The 17,831-nt window shown below is 35.0% G+C and overlaps 1 protein-coding gene across 28 annotated transcripts in view; it reads left to right on the top strand.

Annotated features, from left to right (window-relative positions):
- The window catches only part of RIMS2 (regulating synaptic membrane exocytosis 2), a gene marked incomplete at its 5' end in the record, with an annotated part of 569,746 nt that overhangs the window by 485,795 nt on the left and 66,120 nt on the right, over nt 1-17,831 (top strand). For 12 of the 28 annotated variants that reach the window (XM_082675035.1, XM_082675034.1, XM_082675032.1 and 9 more), the window contains one exon: nt 6,910-7,151. The exons of the other annotated variants lie outside the window; for them this stretch is intronic. In XM_082675035.1, the coding sequence (XP_082531161.1) occupies nt 6,910-7,151 (242 nt within the window). The remainder of the gene's footprint in view (nt 1-6,909; nt 7,152-17,831) is intronic. 28 annotated transcript variants of the gene reach the window in all.

The raw sequence follows: 17,831 nt of genomic DNA, 5'->3' as shown, positions 1-17,831 counted from the left end.
AATTTGAACTATGATTATATCTTATTCCCAGGTCCAGATACTAAGCTGTATAGAAGGTTCCTTCCAGATAACTTTTACACTAATCTTTGCTTTCTATTAGTAATAGCAGTACAGTAGCCTAAGTTCTTATTTACTTTCCCAGTATTATTGCTATAAACTCCTAATTGATTTTTCCATAGCCAGTCTCTCCTGACTTTGTTACTCAAGACATATTAAATTGTGCTGCTGTGATAAACAACCCTGAATTCTTAGATACATAATCAACAAAAGTTCATTTCTGTCCATTATAGTCACTCAGGGGCTTAGTCTGATAGAGGCCCTGTCTTTCACAGTCCCAGGGGCAGAGGGAAAGAGAAGTTGGAGTTGAACACCACCGATTAAATGCTTCTCCGCAGAAGTGCTAGGACTCACTTCCACTAACATTTCATTTGTCTCAACAAGTCAAAAACCCAATCACTGTGTGATAGGCAGAGAGAGAAACATACACTTTTGATCTATAAAGTTTAAAATTTTTCCTTAAAGTAAGTTTCTTCAAACTCATGGCAGGGATGGGATCTGTTATTCAATTATTTGATGGAGAACTTATAAATTCAAGAGATAGTAAAGATAGATAGATAGGTAGGTAGGTAGGTAGATAGATGGATAGATAGATAGGTAGGTAGATAGATAGATAGATAGGTAGACCTAAGAGTTTAAATGGATTTATGAATGCTCAATTAATAAAGCAATCTTCCTATTCCTTTAATGATCTAGCCTTTATAAATTTGTCACTGTTTAAAGAAGGTAATTATGTTGTCTCCAAAATGTCCATTAATGATATATTTAGAGGTAAAATATTGGGCTGGATCCCAGGGCTCTTGGTGCAACCAACTATGCAATGTTCTCAGACTTGGGCCGCTCTGCTATAGTATCTGAATAGGCAGTTAAATAAGGGTAAGCAGTACTGGACATGTATTTATTCCAACACATTCAGGCCTTATCCTGTCTTGACCTCCCCTTATATTAGTATCCTCACCTTCACCCCATTCAGTTAACACTGGTTTTATAAATTTCCTCCAACAGCCAAGCTTCCTTCTACCCCTTGGTGTGTGCAGTTGCCCCCCTTTCAGTTTCGAATACTCTTCTCAGCGTGACTGGCTTCATATTCAATACTCAGCTCAATTGTCTTCTCTGCCCAGAGGCCTTCCTTGACCACCCCATTTAATGTTGTCCCTCCCCCAACTTCCTGTCCCTTGTTACCACTGTATTCTATCTTATTTTCTTCAGATCACTTATCACTATCTGAAGTTGGCATTTATTTACTTAATTATTTTCTTTCCCTACAACAATAGGAAGGAAAGCTCCATGAAGGCAGGGACATTCTCTTTTTTTCTCTGTTGTATATCTAACTCCAAGAACAGTGCCTGCCACATAGTAGGTACAAAGCAAATATCTTTTAAATGAACGATCAAATCCTGGGAGTTGATCGTTAAAGGGAGCAAACCTAAAAATAAGAAATAACTTTTTTTCTTAAAGAAATCTGTAATATAGTGGCATTTTAGGCATTAGCCAGCTGTTGGGAAAGGAGTTTTGGAGATGACCAGCCTTCTTGGTGCTCCTTAAACTATCCTAAGTGTGTAGTGACCTGCTCTGTAACCAGCAAAGCGCTGCTTCCTATCATGAGACCCAAGACTAAGGAACATTTAAACAGTTTCATTACTAATAACTATAATCAAGGCAGATGTTTTTGACAAAAAATAATTTATTGATTAGCTGAATATTCTTCCCTAACTCTGGACATCAACTTTGTGACATAGACATACACGCACATACCCTCCAACACATTTAGATACTAAGATAATACATTATAGTATGTTAATAGAATGCATTTATATACAGTACCTGCAGTAATGTTAAAAATACTAAATTTCAAATTCGCGTCATCTCCGGCAATCAAAGAATTAGCATGAGAAACTCAGTTTTTATATACTCTTCAGAGAGAGATGTTTTCTTGAATGTTTAACTTAATTAGGGTTTCTTGACGTTAGAGCTGGTCATTGGAATTTCAGTTATAAGCTAAAACCACATTCTTATGCAGCTATATTTGCATTTTACATGCTGATATATTTGCCAGTACATTAATTAAAAGGGACTGTGTCATACCATTTTTGTATCCCTATATTTGTGGGGATATATATTCAATAAACATTTGAATAAATGGTTACTACTTTACTAGCCGAAACCTGTAGATGGTCATTTGAGTAAATGGAAATATAGCTTATTAAATTGTAATATAGAATCATCATAATTTCAAACTCCACATTTTAGGAAAGAAATAACATTTAATGTAGAGAAAATGTTTAGTGAGGTGAACTTTAGATGGGAGCAGGGTTTGTTACCCTCCCTTCCCCCCTCCCATAAGGAATATGCCAGAATTCAAGGAATCGCACTCGAAATCCAGACCTCCACTCAATGCTGGCAACTGGTGCAATCGAATCTGAGTGATCATAGTGATAGGTATTCAGTGAGCTCTTGGCATCTGCCTCCAGAAACACAGGAATGGGAAGGAAAGGGAATTAAGTCTTTCAAGGTGGCATAATGTTTGTGAACTTGGCCAGTCTCACTGGGTTTTTTCCTCCTCTGTCATTATTCCTATTGTCTTCTAACTTTTAAGCCCTCTAAGCCCTCTCTAGCACCACTTACTAGCCTAAGATGTTATAAATGGTCCTACTCAAGTGTCTTTTCTGCCCCTGTGCTGCAGTTCTCATACTCCATTGTATGAGCTGCTGGGCCCTCTATACTTTATTCATAAAATTCTGTGTCACTCTAGTCTCTAATTCCTTGGGCAGGTTCTCTCGTAACCACCTTCCCAGCTCTCAATAAGATGAAATATTTTTTCATGACTGTATATTTTATTTACAGTGTTACTCTTATGCTCATACTCTCACAAACTCAGAGTTTGTCCTGTGTTTGCTGTTTATCTTAACAGCTAGACTACTCAGTTCTATTCATTCAAACCTATTAAAAATACTTTTGGCCTGTAAACTTCATTTAGCTTAATCACATAGCTCCTATAATCCCGTAAATATGCTATTTAAGTCTTTGGAGAATATTTACAAATATTTTACCTGCCTTTCATTACCTTTCTCCCAATGATAGGTGATACTAGATTTGCCCTTTAAAAAATATTTTGGGGTACAACTTTCAACAACTACAATCATGTCATAGAATAAATCACTTGTATTGGCAATTTTACACATTTCAAGAATACTAAATATATAAAGTTCTTCATTATTTTTCTAATGCCAAAAATTAGAAAACATGCATAAAACAATATTTAGAAATGTGGAAACACTGTGTTTCTTTCTGGAATTGAGCATCCTATATCAATGCCCAGTATTATTGTGTAGTAATCGCTTAGAATTAGCTTGAAAGCCATGGTACACATTTAGCCCATGGAATGAACTATGCAAATTGAATTATTTGGCCTGTTTTCGTCCTTGATTGCTCTTTTCATTTGTCTGATTGTTTTAATTTTTTTCTTGTTACCAATACCTTTTATGTTCATTTTGGAAAAAACAAAATAGAAATAAAAAGCATAACTACCAACCAGAGAAAATTAAAACTATTTACTTTTAGCTTGCTGTTCACAGTGCATCCTTTAGATTTCTTGCTATGACACTTTTTTTCCCAAAGAACATAAACATCCTGAACATATTTTATTTTTCTTTATATTCCCTTAATTCCCCTCTTGTGCAGATAACTAGTAGATCATCTATGAATCCAGGTTTCCTGAACTACCCAGTTTATCAAGAGATGTTCATTTCTTTGTATATGAATTTCTTTTCGTTTGTTTGTTTGTGACAGTGTGTCACTCTGGGATTTGAATTTACCTGTGTCCCCTAGTAGTAGGGTAAATCCCTATTTGGTATGTGTGCCAGCCAAAGCTAAGTTGCAGGTACCTGCTTCCTCTTACCCTTTCTCCCATATCAAGAACATATTTTACGTCAATAAATATTTATTTACAACAGCATTTTCAAAGGTACATTCTATTTTATTGATGAACATAACTTACTTAAACACCCTCTACTGTTGGACATTTATGGAGTTTTACCATGTGTATGTATGTGTTTTACTATTGTAATCAGTTCTGCAGTAAATACCATTCTTGCTAAATCTATGAACGTTGCCGTTTTCCCTTAGGATAAGTCCTAAAAGTAGTATTGATAGGTTAAAGGGTAGGCATGTTTTTTAAATGCTTTTGATACATATTGCCATATTGCCCTTCAGAAATCTGTCATTGGTACTACCACCAGCAGTATTGGAAAGTTACCATATTACCAGACCCTTACAAAATTTCTCTTTTAAAGTAATTGATAATGTAATGAATGGGTCTGTGCTTTCTTAACCACACTAAGCATTCCAAATGATCGCCCATGTTTACAGATTCTTTACTACAAAGTATTCCTTAAATAAAGAGTCACAAAACTATTAAAATGTTGGTTGATAGCTTGTTTGCTTGCAGTATTGTTTGCTTATAGTTTTAGGTGATGTCCAAGTGAGGAAAGTAAAGGAAACCAGTAGTGATAGCCTAGCCTCAGTCTCCCTCTCTTCAAAACACAGCACTGGAGAGCAACTACTCGTAAACTCATCCCTGGTGATCTCTAAGCTTCAAGGAGATGAGAAGTAGAACCATTTTACAAAACTTTTAGTAACCTTTTTTGTAGATAATGCATTATCAAACTTGTTAGGTTGAAGAGAAGTATACTTCTTTAAAACCAAATGGTCATTAAAATACTTATCTATAATCTGATTTATCCATTCAGTTAGTATTTTATTATATCCTGCTTAATTTTGGCCAAGTTCTTTATGCCCTTATATCCAACCATGAGAATTAAAATGCAAAAATCACAAGGTACAATATTTTGAGAGTCTATCTTTGACTTCCTTGGTAGGTAGTAGATTAGGCGGTTCTTTTAGAAAAGTATGTTTGGGGTAAAAATTCCTACATAACAGGAGTACTAGTTATTGAGACTATGGAACATATTATTTTGAAAGTCTTAGTCTCAACTAGACTTTGACTTTCCTAGACTATGCCATGCCTTTTCTGACGATAGCATACCATAAAAGTCATATGTTGCATTTTTATGTTCATTTGCCCAGAATCCATGAAACAAGAGATACTTGGGGAGCAAAATGTTTCGTAGTTAAAAGAGACCTTATGGATATTCCAGTTCAGCATGTTTAATGGATGCTTAATGGGTGATGATGGTGCTGGTGGTGGTGGTGATAATAAGGAGAAGGAGGAAGAGAATAATTTTGGGAGCTCTTAAGTGTTTCCCATTCCGCTTAGTGCTTTACTTAGGTTTTTTCATTTATTAAATGAGGAAGTTAAGTTTCAGAAAGGGAAACAACTCTCCCAAGATCAGTCAGTAAAGCCAAAGATCAAACCCAGATTTCCTGGCTCCCAGTATAGTCCACTCTCCATTACATAGTGCTGGCTATATGAAAAACCAGTTTAGACATTTGAATCTCAGAAGTTTTAAAATTTATAATTATAAATATCACTTCTATTGATGCTGTTAAGTATTTACATATATAATACATGTTGAAGGGCTTTAACCTTATTTTATCTATTGTCCATATTCCCTAATATTAATTTTTATTTACTGAATTTTTACTTTAGACATATTATCCCTATTCTTTAATATAATAAAGTACAATAAGATATTCTCTTATAAATGAGGAACCTGAGAGTCAAGTAGAGCAATTAACGTTTCTAAAGGAAGTCAGTTAAGTAGCGGCAAATCTGGGATTTAAGCCCCCATCTGTTGCCTCCAAAACTCTTTCTACTTTACTCTATAGTTGCTTATTGAAGAATAGCAAAATTAAACAAGCTTGGAAATGATTGATTTGGGGCATTGTGGAAGTGTTATACACTGTCTCCTCTCTTTCTCTCTTGTTTATTTATGCCTCATTTCTTCTTAAAACTAATGTGAAGTAATGTGAATAGTACAATTTACTGTCTTTCTTAAAAATTTCATACTGAGGAAACGAACATAGGTTAATAAAGGTAACATGTGTTGAGAATTCCCTGGTGGTCCAGTGGTTAGGACTCCATGCTTCCACTGCCGGGGGCCCAGGTTTGATCCCTGGTCCTAACCTTTCAGTAGGTTTTACTCTAGGATAGAGGGGAAAAAATATTTTAAACATTTTAAAATGTTTAAAAGATTATTGCCTTCTGACCATATTGTCTAGAAAACTGGTAATGTTTCTTTCTTTCAAATGAATGCAAGAGGAAAATCTTTTCTTCATTTTTGGAATATAAACTTATCTCAGTATATGAAAGTGTAAAGTGAAATAAATTATTTTTAATTCAAAACTAATGAAAACGTCAATCCCTGTTAGAAAATTTAACAGCTGTTAGAAAAATCTTATTAATAAAATGAGAAAACTGAAAGAGCCACTCTTGGCAATAGAAGCTGTAATTTTTGCCATTTTTTGTAAAATTTCCCCACTCATCAAATTTCTCTTTGAAAGCTATAGTAAAGCAAATTCGAGAAGAATGCTTTGGAAACTTCTTTCATATGTTATATGGCTGCCTCAAAGTGTATTCCTCTTGCAGGACAGCATATTCTCTTAAATGAGCCCACTGATTTTTCGCAAATATTTTTTTCCTGTGACCACGCAAACCAGTGCCTTCTTTGAAAGCAGAAAGGAAATCATGTCTGATCTTGGATAGTTACGTTAAGGTTGGCCCTGAATAGTAAAACCCATTCAAGACCATGGTATTTGAAAATTTTTGAGTCCTAAAAATATGTCCCACTAATGATATAATTGAATTATACTCCAGATATTTCATCTAAAATACCTTTTCTGTCTTTTCCTTTTTACTCTTGTCCTCACTTTTAATGATCCGTCGGCCTACAGTGTCTTTACGTCCAAAATGCAAAGCAGACAAATGGGCATCTCAGGGAAGAACATGACTAAAAGCACCAGCATCAGCGGAGACATGTGCTCGCTGGAGAAGAATGATGGCAGCCAGTCTGACACTGCAGTGGGCGCCTTGGGCACCGGCAGCAAAAAGCGGCGCTCTAGCATTGGGGCCAAAATGGTAGCTATTGTTGGTCTCTCCCGGAAAAGCCGCAGTGCTTCTCAGCTCAGCCAAACGGGTAGGCATTTTTATGTTACTCTTTTGACTTCCTAATTGAGTTGTAATTAATTAAAATACATATTCTTTTCTCTTATTTATTCTCAGTAATGTGTAGATGATGACATGTTCCAGAAGGAAAGGGGCATATTTTAAACTAGTTAACTTTTCCGAAAATATAACAATGACTTTGTTTTTCAGTGATCAGTGAACCTGCTTCTCAGTGAACCTTGGTTACTGTTCTTGAAATGCACTTAACGTCTTTTCTCCTCAGAGAGGAGTTAAGCTGTGGTCCTCCTGATTGTCAGTTGCTGGTCCTCTGTAAAGGTACTCTGATCTGTGAGATATTTACTTTTCTTTAGGTTCCTCAAGTTGGAACCAGCCAAGTTAATTTCCACTCCCAGCAAGTTACCGTGATGAAGATGACGCCACGTATTTTGTGTGAATAATATACTTCATTTATTGCTGACAGCCTAACTTCTTTTTCAGTCTGTAAGCAGCATTTACCAGTTGTATCAATTTTCTCACTGCAGTTTTTATTTCCCTGTTAACACTTCAAGCAGCAATATTCTCCAGCAGCAGGGATGGAGGAATTTTCTGCTGACAGGGAAGATACTCAAAGCTTTGCTACTTTAAAATTCAGTCTCGAATCACATCTGCAAAAATAAATTAGATACCACACTCCTACTCAGAAAAGCCACTGTTAGTAATTAAGAAATTTGTGAGTCAAAGCAATGGCTTTTTTCAAATGGGTGTTGATAATTAAGCATTAAGTCCCTGGTATCTTGGAAATAATAGCATATCTTCTACTTAACACACAAACGAAAGCATATAATATGGTGTTTCTTTTACAGCAAATAAATTATAGGCAAATGGATTAAATCTCATTTGTGTCTGAATACTAGGGTTCTGGTACAGAGAAGCCAGGGCGTAAATCTACAGCACAAAAGAATTTAAGGATATGTTCATTCCTGGACCCGGCTAACCTTGGTTTTACAAACTGTAACAGTGACTCTGGAATTTGAGCCTTATATAATAGTATTATTTTGAAATAATTATTTGATGGCATTCCTTATATCCTGGTTGTAACTTACTATATTTCATGTGATTATGTTAGAGTAATTTTTCACTTGGTGTTTTAAAATGTTACTTTGCATTTTAATATAGAATTAGAAATTTAATTTATGGACATAGAGATCGTATTTAAAGGATTTTTTAAATTGCTAGCATTTACACATAATTAACTGTGTTGTGCTAAAATGATAGATGTTGGCCTTTTGAAATTGAGAGGTTTTTTTCTCTCGCAGTTACAACTTTATTTATTGCATTTTTCTCTTTAAAACTTACAAACATTTGTAAACCCAAAACTGCTCTAAAAAAAGTCTATTAATCTAAAAAATGAAGAATCTAAAATAGGCACTGATAAAACTACAAGTTAGAGAATATGTGGTGTTAAATGAAATAAATAATTCTATGCATGCAGGGGTTTGAGCACTTACTATGTGCCAGGCACATGGAGAACACAGATGAATAAGAAATCATTTATAACCTGAGTTGCTTATACTCTAGTAGAAGATAGATACTTCAACAGATTGCTTCAAGATCCTATGTCAGTGGTAAAACTAGAATTACATAGAAAGTGTGCTGAGCGCTCAGAGGAGGATTGTTTGAATTCCAGGAGTGAATACCTGGAGGAGATGTTGCCTGATCCAAGGCCTGAAAAAAGAGTGATTGCTAACCAGGTAAAGGACAATTAGAAAGGTGTTCCAGATAGAAACCGTAATGACAAAGGAATGGAAGTATTACATATACAGGAATGATAGGAAATAGATGTGATTTTAACAAAAAATTTTGGACTGAATGTGGCTAGAGGCAAGGTCGATAGGTCATGGAGAGTCTCATAGATCATATTAATTTGTAGGTGATAGGAAGTTTTAAAGGGTTTTCAGTAGAGAATTGATATGGATAGATTCGCATAATATATATTTTGTAGGCCATTCAGGCAGCCATTTACTTATCTAACAAATATTTTTTGAGCATCTACCATATGCTGTATTTTAAAGAAAACATGGACAAGACGAGATCCTTCTCTTGGAGCTTATATCTAGTGGAGCTGCAATAAAGAAGTAAACCTAAGTCAGCATCTGGTAAAGAGGATGTTAGGATGAATTAGCAGAATAGTACAATATTTCAGATAAGAGATAAGATCCTGAACTAAGTGAGTCGTCAGTTATAATAAAGATAGAGAGGGGTTGATAAGTTCAAGGGATTGTTAACAAGCAAAATTAGTAGTCAGTCACCCGATTTATTCATGGGTCGGATGTGGGGAGGTGAAGGAGAGAAGATTCTAAGGTAATCCCCATATTTCTGGCTTAACATCCCTGGATGGATGGTTGTGGTGCTATTAATGGATATTGGAAGTATAAAAGAATGAATAGGTTGGGAGAAGGAGAGGTGTCAATTTAGGATACTTTGAATCTGAGATATCTATGGAACATCCAAGTAGAAATGTCTAGAACATATTTAAATAAACTCTTCTAAAGCTCGTGTCAGAACCAGAGACATAAATCTGGGAGTTATAACGTTTAGAGGTTGCTTGAAACCATGAACATGAGTGAGACTGCCCAAGAAGAACACTGCAGATAAAAGAGCAGTAGGTGAAGGCAGTGCTCTGTGGAAGATTAACCTTTTAGAATTGGACAGAGGAACAGGAGCCAATGAAGACCAAGAAGAAATTATCATGAAGAAAGGACAAACACTCTGAGAGAGTAGTATCACAGAAGCTAAGAGTATAGAACGTTTGAAGAAGATGGTCAATATTTCTCAATGATCAGTTTCATGTCTTCATAGTTTTGGCATTAATATCCCATATATCTTTCTTTGACAATATTTTTATTTAAAAATAGAGATCTGTTGACCATACACTGATTTGGTTTTTATTGTCAAAAACACTGTGATGTTAGCAGATTTAAGAAATGTAGTTTAGTTCTTTGTTATATCATATAGCCCCTTCTTATGTATATAGCATAGCAGAAAATAACGTGTTCCTTTTTGTTGTTGTCTACATTTATATTCAGTAACATTATAATTGTTAAATTTTTGATCACTCTTAAAATGTGCAGTTGCATTCCTACGTACACAACGTATAGCTTCGACCTACATTGACAATAGAATTCAGAATATCTCTCATTTTAAAGCCAGAGATTAACTGTAGAATAGCCAACAGAGATTGTTTTGTAATTACTGGACTCCAAACTTCCAGTGGGTTTCTAAATTCTGTATTTCTGTGTATATGTCTCACGTAAGGTTTTTATGTTTTCTTTTCTTAAAAATGCAGTAACAAGCTCTAACAGTGTTTAAAACTGAAATCTTCAAATTTAATACCTAAACTCTTTGATCATATGATAACATTATCTAAAACAATGAATGGATTTATGATGTTGCATCTTACAGTAGATCCTTTGTTTTGATTTTTCTGGCCTTTGCATGGAGATCTGCATGTAATTAATTTATAGTTATCATTTAATTAATGATATACCATAATATCTTCAACTTCTTAAAATGATACTCATTGTAAAAGTAAATATCATTTTACCAGTATGGATTTCAAGACCAGATAAAGACTGCTTACTTGACTTCTGAAGAGTAGAAAACTCAGCAAAATGGTATCTTTCTAAAGAATGTCGAAATTATTCTGGATTATGATTATGTAGGATCAGTAATCATACATAAACAATAATTGATGAAGGGGAAACCATTTATAAAGATATGTTGGTTAATACACATAGTAGCTAAGTCATATCTCTCTTCTTTTCCCAGGCTATTTTGTATCCTTCTTTGACTGTTGAGTGGAAACTCACCATTTTTAAAGCTTAAATATATCTTGCTAAACATCACAACCTTATAGAAAGCACATAGGGTGAATAAGGAGACTTGGATGCTATTGCTTACTCTGGGTTATATAAGATATCAAATATGGCCGCTTAAGAAAACCTGCCCAGGGGCTTCCCTGGTGGCGCAGTGGTTGAGAGTCCGCCTGCCGATGCAGGAGACACGGGCTCGTGCCCCGATCCGGGAGGATCCCACATGCCGCGGAGCGGCTGGGCCCGTGAGCCATGGCCACTGAGCCAGCGCGTCCGGAGCCTGTGCTCCGCAACGGGAGAGGCCACAACAGTGACAGGCCCGCGTACCGCAAAAAAAAAAACAAACAAACAAACAAAAAAAACCTGCCCAACATATCTGAGTCATAGAATGTTCATCTGACAGTTGTATTTAACACCTGCTGTCCTAACAGAGTTTTTATAAAGATAATACTTTAAATGTATAAGAAAATGCTTTCAGAACTTAAAAATCATTTTATAGATGTAAGCTATAAATAGCAAATTCAGCCTCATGGGGAATCAGGAATTCTATTTTAGACATGTCAATTTTGAGATGCCCATGAGACGTCTAAGGACAGTCATTATATGGTTAGTTGGATATGCATCCATATTAGGTCAAGGCTAAGCATGTAATTTGGGAGTAATCAGCAGGTAATATTTAAAGCCATGGCACTAGATAATATTACTTTGTGTAACTTGAATCAAGAGGAAAACTAAAGACAGAGCCCTGGTATATGCCAACATTTAGATATCAGGAAGAGAGTCCATTAAAGAAAACTTAAGAGAGAGCAGCCATTAAAGAAAATGAAAAAGAAGAATATGGTATCTTGGAAACCAAAGGAAGAAAATATTTTAAGAAAGCTGATCATCTCTGTCAAGTGCTTCTGGTAGTTCAGATAAGATGAAGATTGGGAGTTGACCATTGGATTTCACAAGATGGAGGAATTTGGTAAACCTTGACAAACCTTGCAATGGTGGACAAAGCCTGATTGGAGCAGGTTAACAAAAATGGGAGGTGAAGTAGAGTCCCTGAGAATAATTTCAAGAATAAAAATTAGAACACCTAATACTTATTGAGCACTTTCATGTGCTAGGCACTGTTTTAAGCACTTTACATGTAAATCATTTAAATCTTACAATGTTATGGAGCAAGAATTAATTACTATTACCCTCATTTTATAGATGAGGGAATCAAAGTAGGCAGAAGGGGAGTAACTTCCCCAAGTTTACTTAACTAGTTAAGGGTCGAAGTTGGGATTTAAATCCAGGCAGTATAGATCTGGAGACTTCGTTCTTAATTATTCTGTTATAGTCTAGACCAGCACTGTCCAATAGAACTTTTAGCAGTGTTGGCATTGCTCTATATCTGCATTATCCAATACAATATGGTAGCCAACATGTGGCTACCATACAACCAACATGTGGCTATTGAGCACTTGAAGTGTGGCTTGTGTGACTGAGTAACTGAATTTTAAATTTTTTTACATTTTTAATTTATATAATTTTAAGTAGGCACATATGATTAGTGACTACTGTGTGCAAATAAAAACAATTTCTAGGATTTTTGATAAAAAGGGAAATAAAAAAAATAGGACTATAGCTTGGAAGAAATAGATCAAAGAAGAGTTTTGGTTTTTTAATGAGAGGGGATACTTGTGGGGACAACTGAGTGAGTGAGAGAGCTTCGGATCCAGAGCTTAAGTAGAGATCAGCTGTTATAACCTGTGGCCACTCAGGAATCTCTGCTCTTTTCATCTTGTAGTAATTTCTAAGCTCACCCAGTACTTTATACTTCCTCTAATTATAATACTGAGTAACTGTAATCATTTATGTATTTGTCTATCTCTTGGCTAGACTGTTTTTTCTTATTTTGTACATCCTTCTCAGTGTCTGGTATAGTATCAAATATAGTGATCTCCGATGAAAGGCCCATGTACTCCTTTGGGGTTCATGATGAAGTTCTCTGGAGGATGGAACGAAAATGGTAGAACTTATTTTTCCTTTTAATCTAAAAGACAAAAAAGAAATTAAGCACTACCATATTTAATGTATGGCTTCACCCTAGTTTTCTCAGTTGGTCTGGATGTCAGTCAGGTGTTGCATGCCTTTCTGGAGGTGTTAGTTTCCTTAACCACAAGAAAATGGGCAAGAGGCTCACAGAGATTCCTGCAATGAAACTGGATTAAGTGTGATACTAATACTGCAACTACACAAAAATGTAGTCCTGAAACTTCTACTCCTAGTCAGGCTTTTCGTTAGCCACTGATGAAATAAACAAAGTGACACTCTAAGATCTGACAAGAAGTCACTAAAAAATCCTAAGTTCTCAGGAAAATTAATAAAATACAGATTTATATCCACTATTATTAACAATGAACTTTACCCTACATTTATACTTTATATGATCTATGGTGTTTTTGTTATGAAGTTTCTTTTTCAACTATGACATTATTAAAGCTAAGTATGAGAAAACTGAATTTGGAAGCACACCTTCGAGTTGCTCTATTTAGTAGCTGACATAGTACCAGCTGCAATAAAATATAAACCTTGAAAACTTAATACAAAAGAAGTTCATTCATTGAGCAAATATCAGTCCAATGCAGTTATTCCCAGTGGGCCGGTGGCCTGCCCTCTGGTCATTCAGAGTTTGAGGCTCTTTTCATCTCGTGGCTCTACCGTCTTCTAGGGCCTTGGGGCCCTCTGTATTCAGCCAGCACATGGGAAGTTTTTATGGGCAAGATTTGGAAATAATGAAGTCACTTCTGCCTTTATTTCATTGGCTACAACTCAGTCACAAGGCTGATGCTAGAGAATGGGAGGTTGGGAAATGTAGTCTAGGGAGTGCTCAGGAAAAAGAGGAAGCAGTTTTGTAAGCAAACCAATATTTTTAAAAATTATAATGTACATTACTTCAAACATTTTTCTTGAGAGCATAAAGCCTTATTTTACCACTTGAAATAATGATTTGCAAATATTTATTGCATTTTAATCTTTTAAAATATTTGTATGTATTTTATGTTTTCTAAAAGTAAATACATAATTTATAATTTTCTTTTTACTGAAATGGAGGTGGTCGCTCAGTGTAGTTCAGATTTGTATTTCCCTAATGATTAGTGATATTGAGCATCTTTTCATGAGCTTATTGGCTGTTTGTGTATCTTCTTTGTAGAAATGTATATTTGAGTCCTTTGCCCATTTTCTTTTTTTTTAATTGAAGTATAACTGACATACAACATTATATTAGTTTCAGGTGCACAACATGATGATTCAGTATTTGTATATGTTGTGAGATGATCACTACAATAAGTCTAGTTAACACCTATCACCTTATATAGTTACAGGATTTTTTTTCTTGGGATGAGAACTTTTAAGATCTAATCTCTTAATAATTTTCAAATATGCAATACAGTATTATTATTACAACATTATTAGTCACCATGCTGTACATTACATTCCCATGACTTGTTTATTTTACAACTGGGAGTTTGTACCTTTTGAATCCCTTCACCCATTTTACCAATACCCCCGCCTGGCCTCTAGCAACCACCAATCTGTTCCCTGTATCTATGAGCTTAGTGCTTTCTGTTTTTTTTTAAGATTCCATATGTATATCAAACAGAATGATATTTGTCTTTCTCTGTCTGACTTATTTTACTTGGCATAAGCCTGAAGGTCCATCCATGTTCTCACAGATGACAAGATTTCATTCTTTTCTATGGTTGAATAGTGTGTGTGTGTGTGTGTGTGTGTATCACATTTTCTTTATCCATTCATCCATCAGTTGATAACTTAGGTTGTTTCCCTATCTTGGCTATTATAAATAATGCTGCAGTGAACATGGAGTACAAATACCTTTTCAAGTTAGGGTTTTCATTTTCTTCAGATAAACACCCAGAGGTAGAATTGCTGGATTATATGGTAGCTCTACTTTTTAATTTTTTGAGCAACCTCCATACTGTTTTCTTTAGGTGCTGCAGCAATTTACATTCCCACCAGCAGTGTATGAAGGTTTCCTTTCCTCCACATCCTCACCAACACTTGTTATTTCTTGTCTTTTTGATAATAGCCATTCTACCAGGTATGAGGTGATATTCTCATTGTGGGTTTGATTTGCATTTCCCTGACAATTAGTGATGTTGAGCATGTTTTAATGTACCTGTTGGCCATCTGTATGTCCTTTTGAAAAAATGTCTCTTCGGATCCTTTACCCATTTTTAAATTGAATTGTTTGGGGTTTTTATTACTAGTTCTCAGAGTTCTTTATGTATTTTGGATATTAACCCCTTATCAGATATATTATTTGCAAATATTTTCTCCCATTCAATAGGTTGCTTTTTCATTTTGTTGACGGTTCCTCTGCTGTGCAGAAGCTTTTTAGTTTTATGTAGTCCCACTTGTGTATTTTTGCTTTTATTGCCTTTGCTTTTGGTATCAAATTCAAAAAATCATTGCTAATATGGATGTCAAGGGGCTTACTGTGTTTTCTTCTAAGAGTTTTATGGTTTCAGGTCTTACCTTCAAGTCTTTAATCCACTTTGAGTTAATTTTTGTGTATGGTGTAAGATGGTGGTCAGTTTCGTTCTTTTGCATGTGGCTGTCCAGTTTTCCCAACACTATTTATTGAAGAGACTGTGCTTTCCCCATTGTATATTCTTGGCTCCTTTGTTGTAAATTAATTGACAAAAATGCATGGGTTTGTTCCTTGGCTCTCTATTCTGTGCCACTGATCTATGTGTCTGTCTTTATGCCAGTATTATACTATTTTGATTACTATTGCTTTGTAATATAATTTGAAGTCAGAGAGTGTGATGCCTCCAACTTTGTTCTTCTTTCTCAAGTTTGCTTTGGCTATTTGAAGGGCCTTTTGTGGTTCCATACAAATTTTAGGATTGTTTATTTCTGTGAAAAATGCCATTGGAATTTTGATAGAGATTGCATTGAATCTGTAGATTGCTTTGGGTAGTATGGACATCTTAACAATATTAATTCTTCCAGTCAATGAGCACAGAATATCTTTCCATCTATTTGTGTCTTCCTCAGTTTCTTTCACCAACGTCTAATAGTTTTCAATGCACAGGCCTTTAACCTCTTTTGTTAAATTTATTCCTAGGTAATTTATTCTTTTTGATGCAATTGTAAATGGGATTGCTTTCTTAATTTTTCCTTCCTGTTAGTTCATTATTAGTGTATAGAAACCCAATTTCTAATTGGACTTTATTTTGTTGTTGTTGAGTTGAAAAATATTTTTTATGGCAAAAAAATATAAACCTGTTTTTTAGATTCTTAAGGGTCATCTGTGTATTAACATTTTATATATAACTTATTTGAATTTGTCTGAATCCCATTGGACTTCAAATCCTTGATGGAAAGAACTATATCTCATTCATTTTTATATCTATGGTACCTAATGATAGCTGGTATCTACTAAATACTCAATATTTTTTTGAATGAATGAATGAACAATTCAGTGCATCTTTGTTCTAGACAAGAAAAAAAACTATATTCCTCCAGATGTTAAACTGCTACACTGGAGTTTTAAAAGCTATAAATGATCATATAAATATATGTCAAATATTTCTTATTTCTCATCTCATATTCTAGTGTTTTGTTATTATTTTTTATGGAAAGAATAACAGAGCTCTTGAAAGATATTGTTATGGAAGTATCCACTTACATCTACAAATTATCTTTCATTATCCCTTCTCAAGCCTAAATATTATACTCTTAATCAAATTATTAAAAATTTGCTAATGAATTCTTATGGTATTTTAATAATTTCCCTAAAGCACAGACATTACCATGCATTTATTCATCTCATTAAGTAAACATTTTTATCACTCTTTGCAAGGAAGGCATCTTAGTGGGTGCTGTGGAAGACAAAACTTAACAAAATGGAGTCCCCACTCTCTCATAGCTGTTATACTCAATCTTAAAATCTACTAGAAGAGATGAGTTGTAGGCTTGAGTAAATATAAAGCAAATTGGAACATGATGAGGGCAAGCAAGAGGTAAAAAGAATATTCTATAAGGGAGTGTAACAGAATGGAGAAAAGAGATTTTAGAGTTTTAGATACTAGAGCCCATCTCTGCTACATGGGCATGTTACTTAACCTCTCTAAACCTCCATTCTCAGCTGTATAAATAATGGAATCTGTCTTCCTACCTCATGAGGTTGTTATGCGCACTTATGAAAGCATGTAAAACGTTGTCCAACAGTTCTCAATAAATGGTGGCTGCGACTGTTAATATCATTAACAGTTTAACTGTTATTGTTAATATTATTATATTATCATTAGTATAGCAGTGGAAATGATTACTTTCAACACTGATGCCAAGGTGACAGTTGATCTGAGCCTTGAATTTTAAATGTTGTTTAAACTTGTGAAGATGCCGGGAATAGGCATGGATATTTCAGACATGGGCAATATTAGACCCAGAGACATGGAAATGCAGTTTTTGTATGAGCAGAGCAAAGAGTAGTTGACACTTAGTGGGAGATGACACGAGCAATATAGGTTGGGGCACGATTACAAAAAACTTAATGTCAGGCCAAATAGTTCAGACCGTAGAGTTGGCAGTAGGGAGCTATTGCAGGATTTGGAGCAGGGTCATGACAATCAGAGCTGGAAAGATTTTGTCAATAAAGGCTTGAGATCAAAAATAAGAGACAGTTTTATTAGTTTAGAGCAGAGATGATGCAGGCCTAATCAATGGTGTATTAGTTTTCTGTTACTGCCATAAGAAATTACCAAAAACAAACTTAGTTACCTAAAACAGTGGAAATCTACCACTCTGTCCGAAGTCTAGGTGATCTTGGCTGG

The sequence above is a fragment of the Grampus griseus genome (genome assembly GCF_964374135.1).
Source record: "Grampus griseus genome assembly, chromosome: 17".
Lineage (NCBI taxonomy): Eukaryota > Metazoa > Chordata > Mammalia > Artiodactyla > Delphinidae > Grampus > Grampus griseus.
This window is presented reverse-complemented; position numbering and strand designations above follow the sequence as displayed.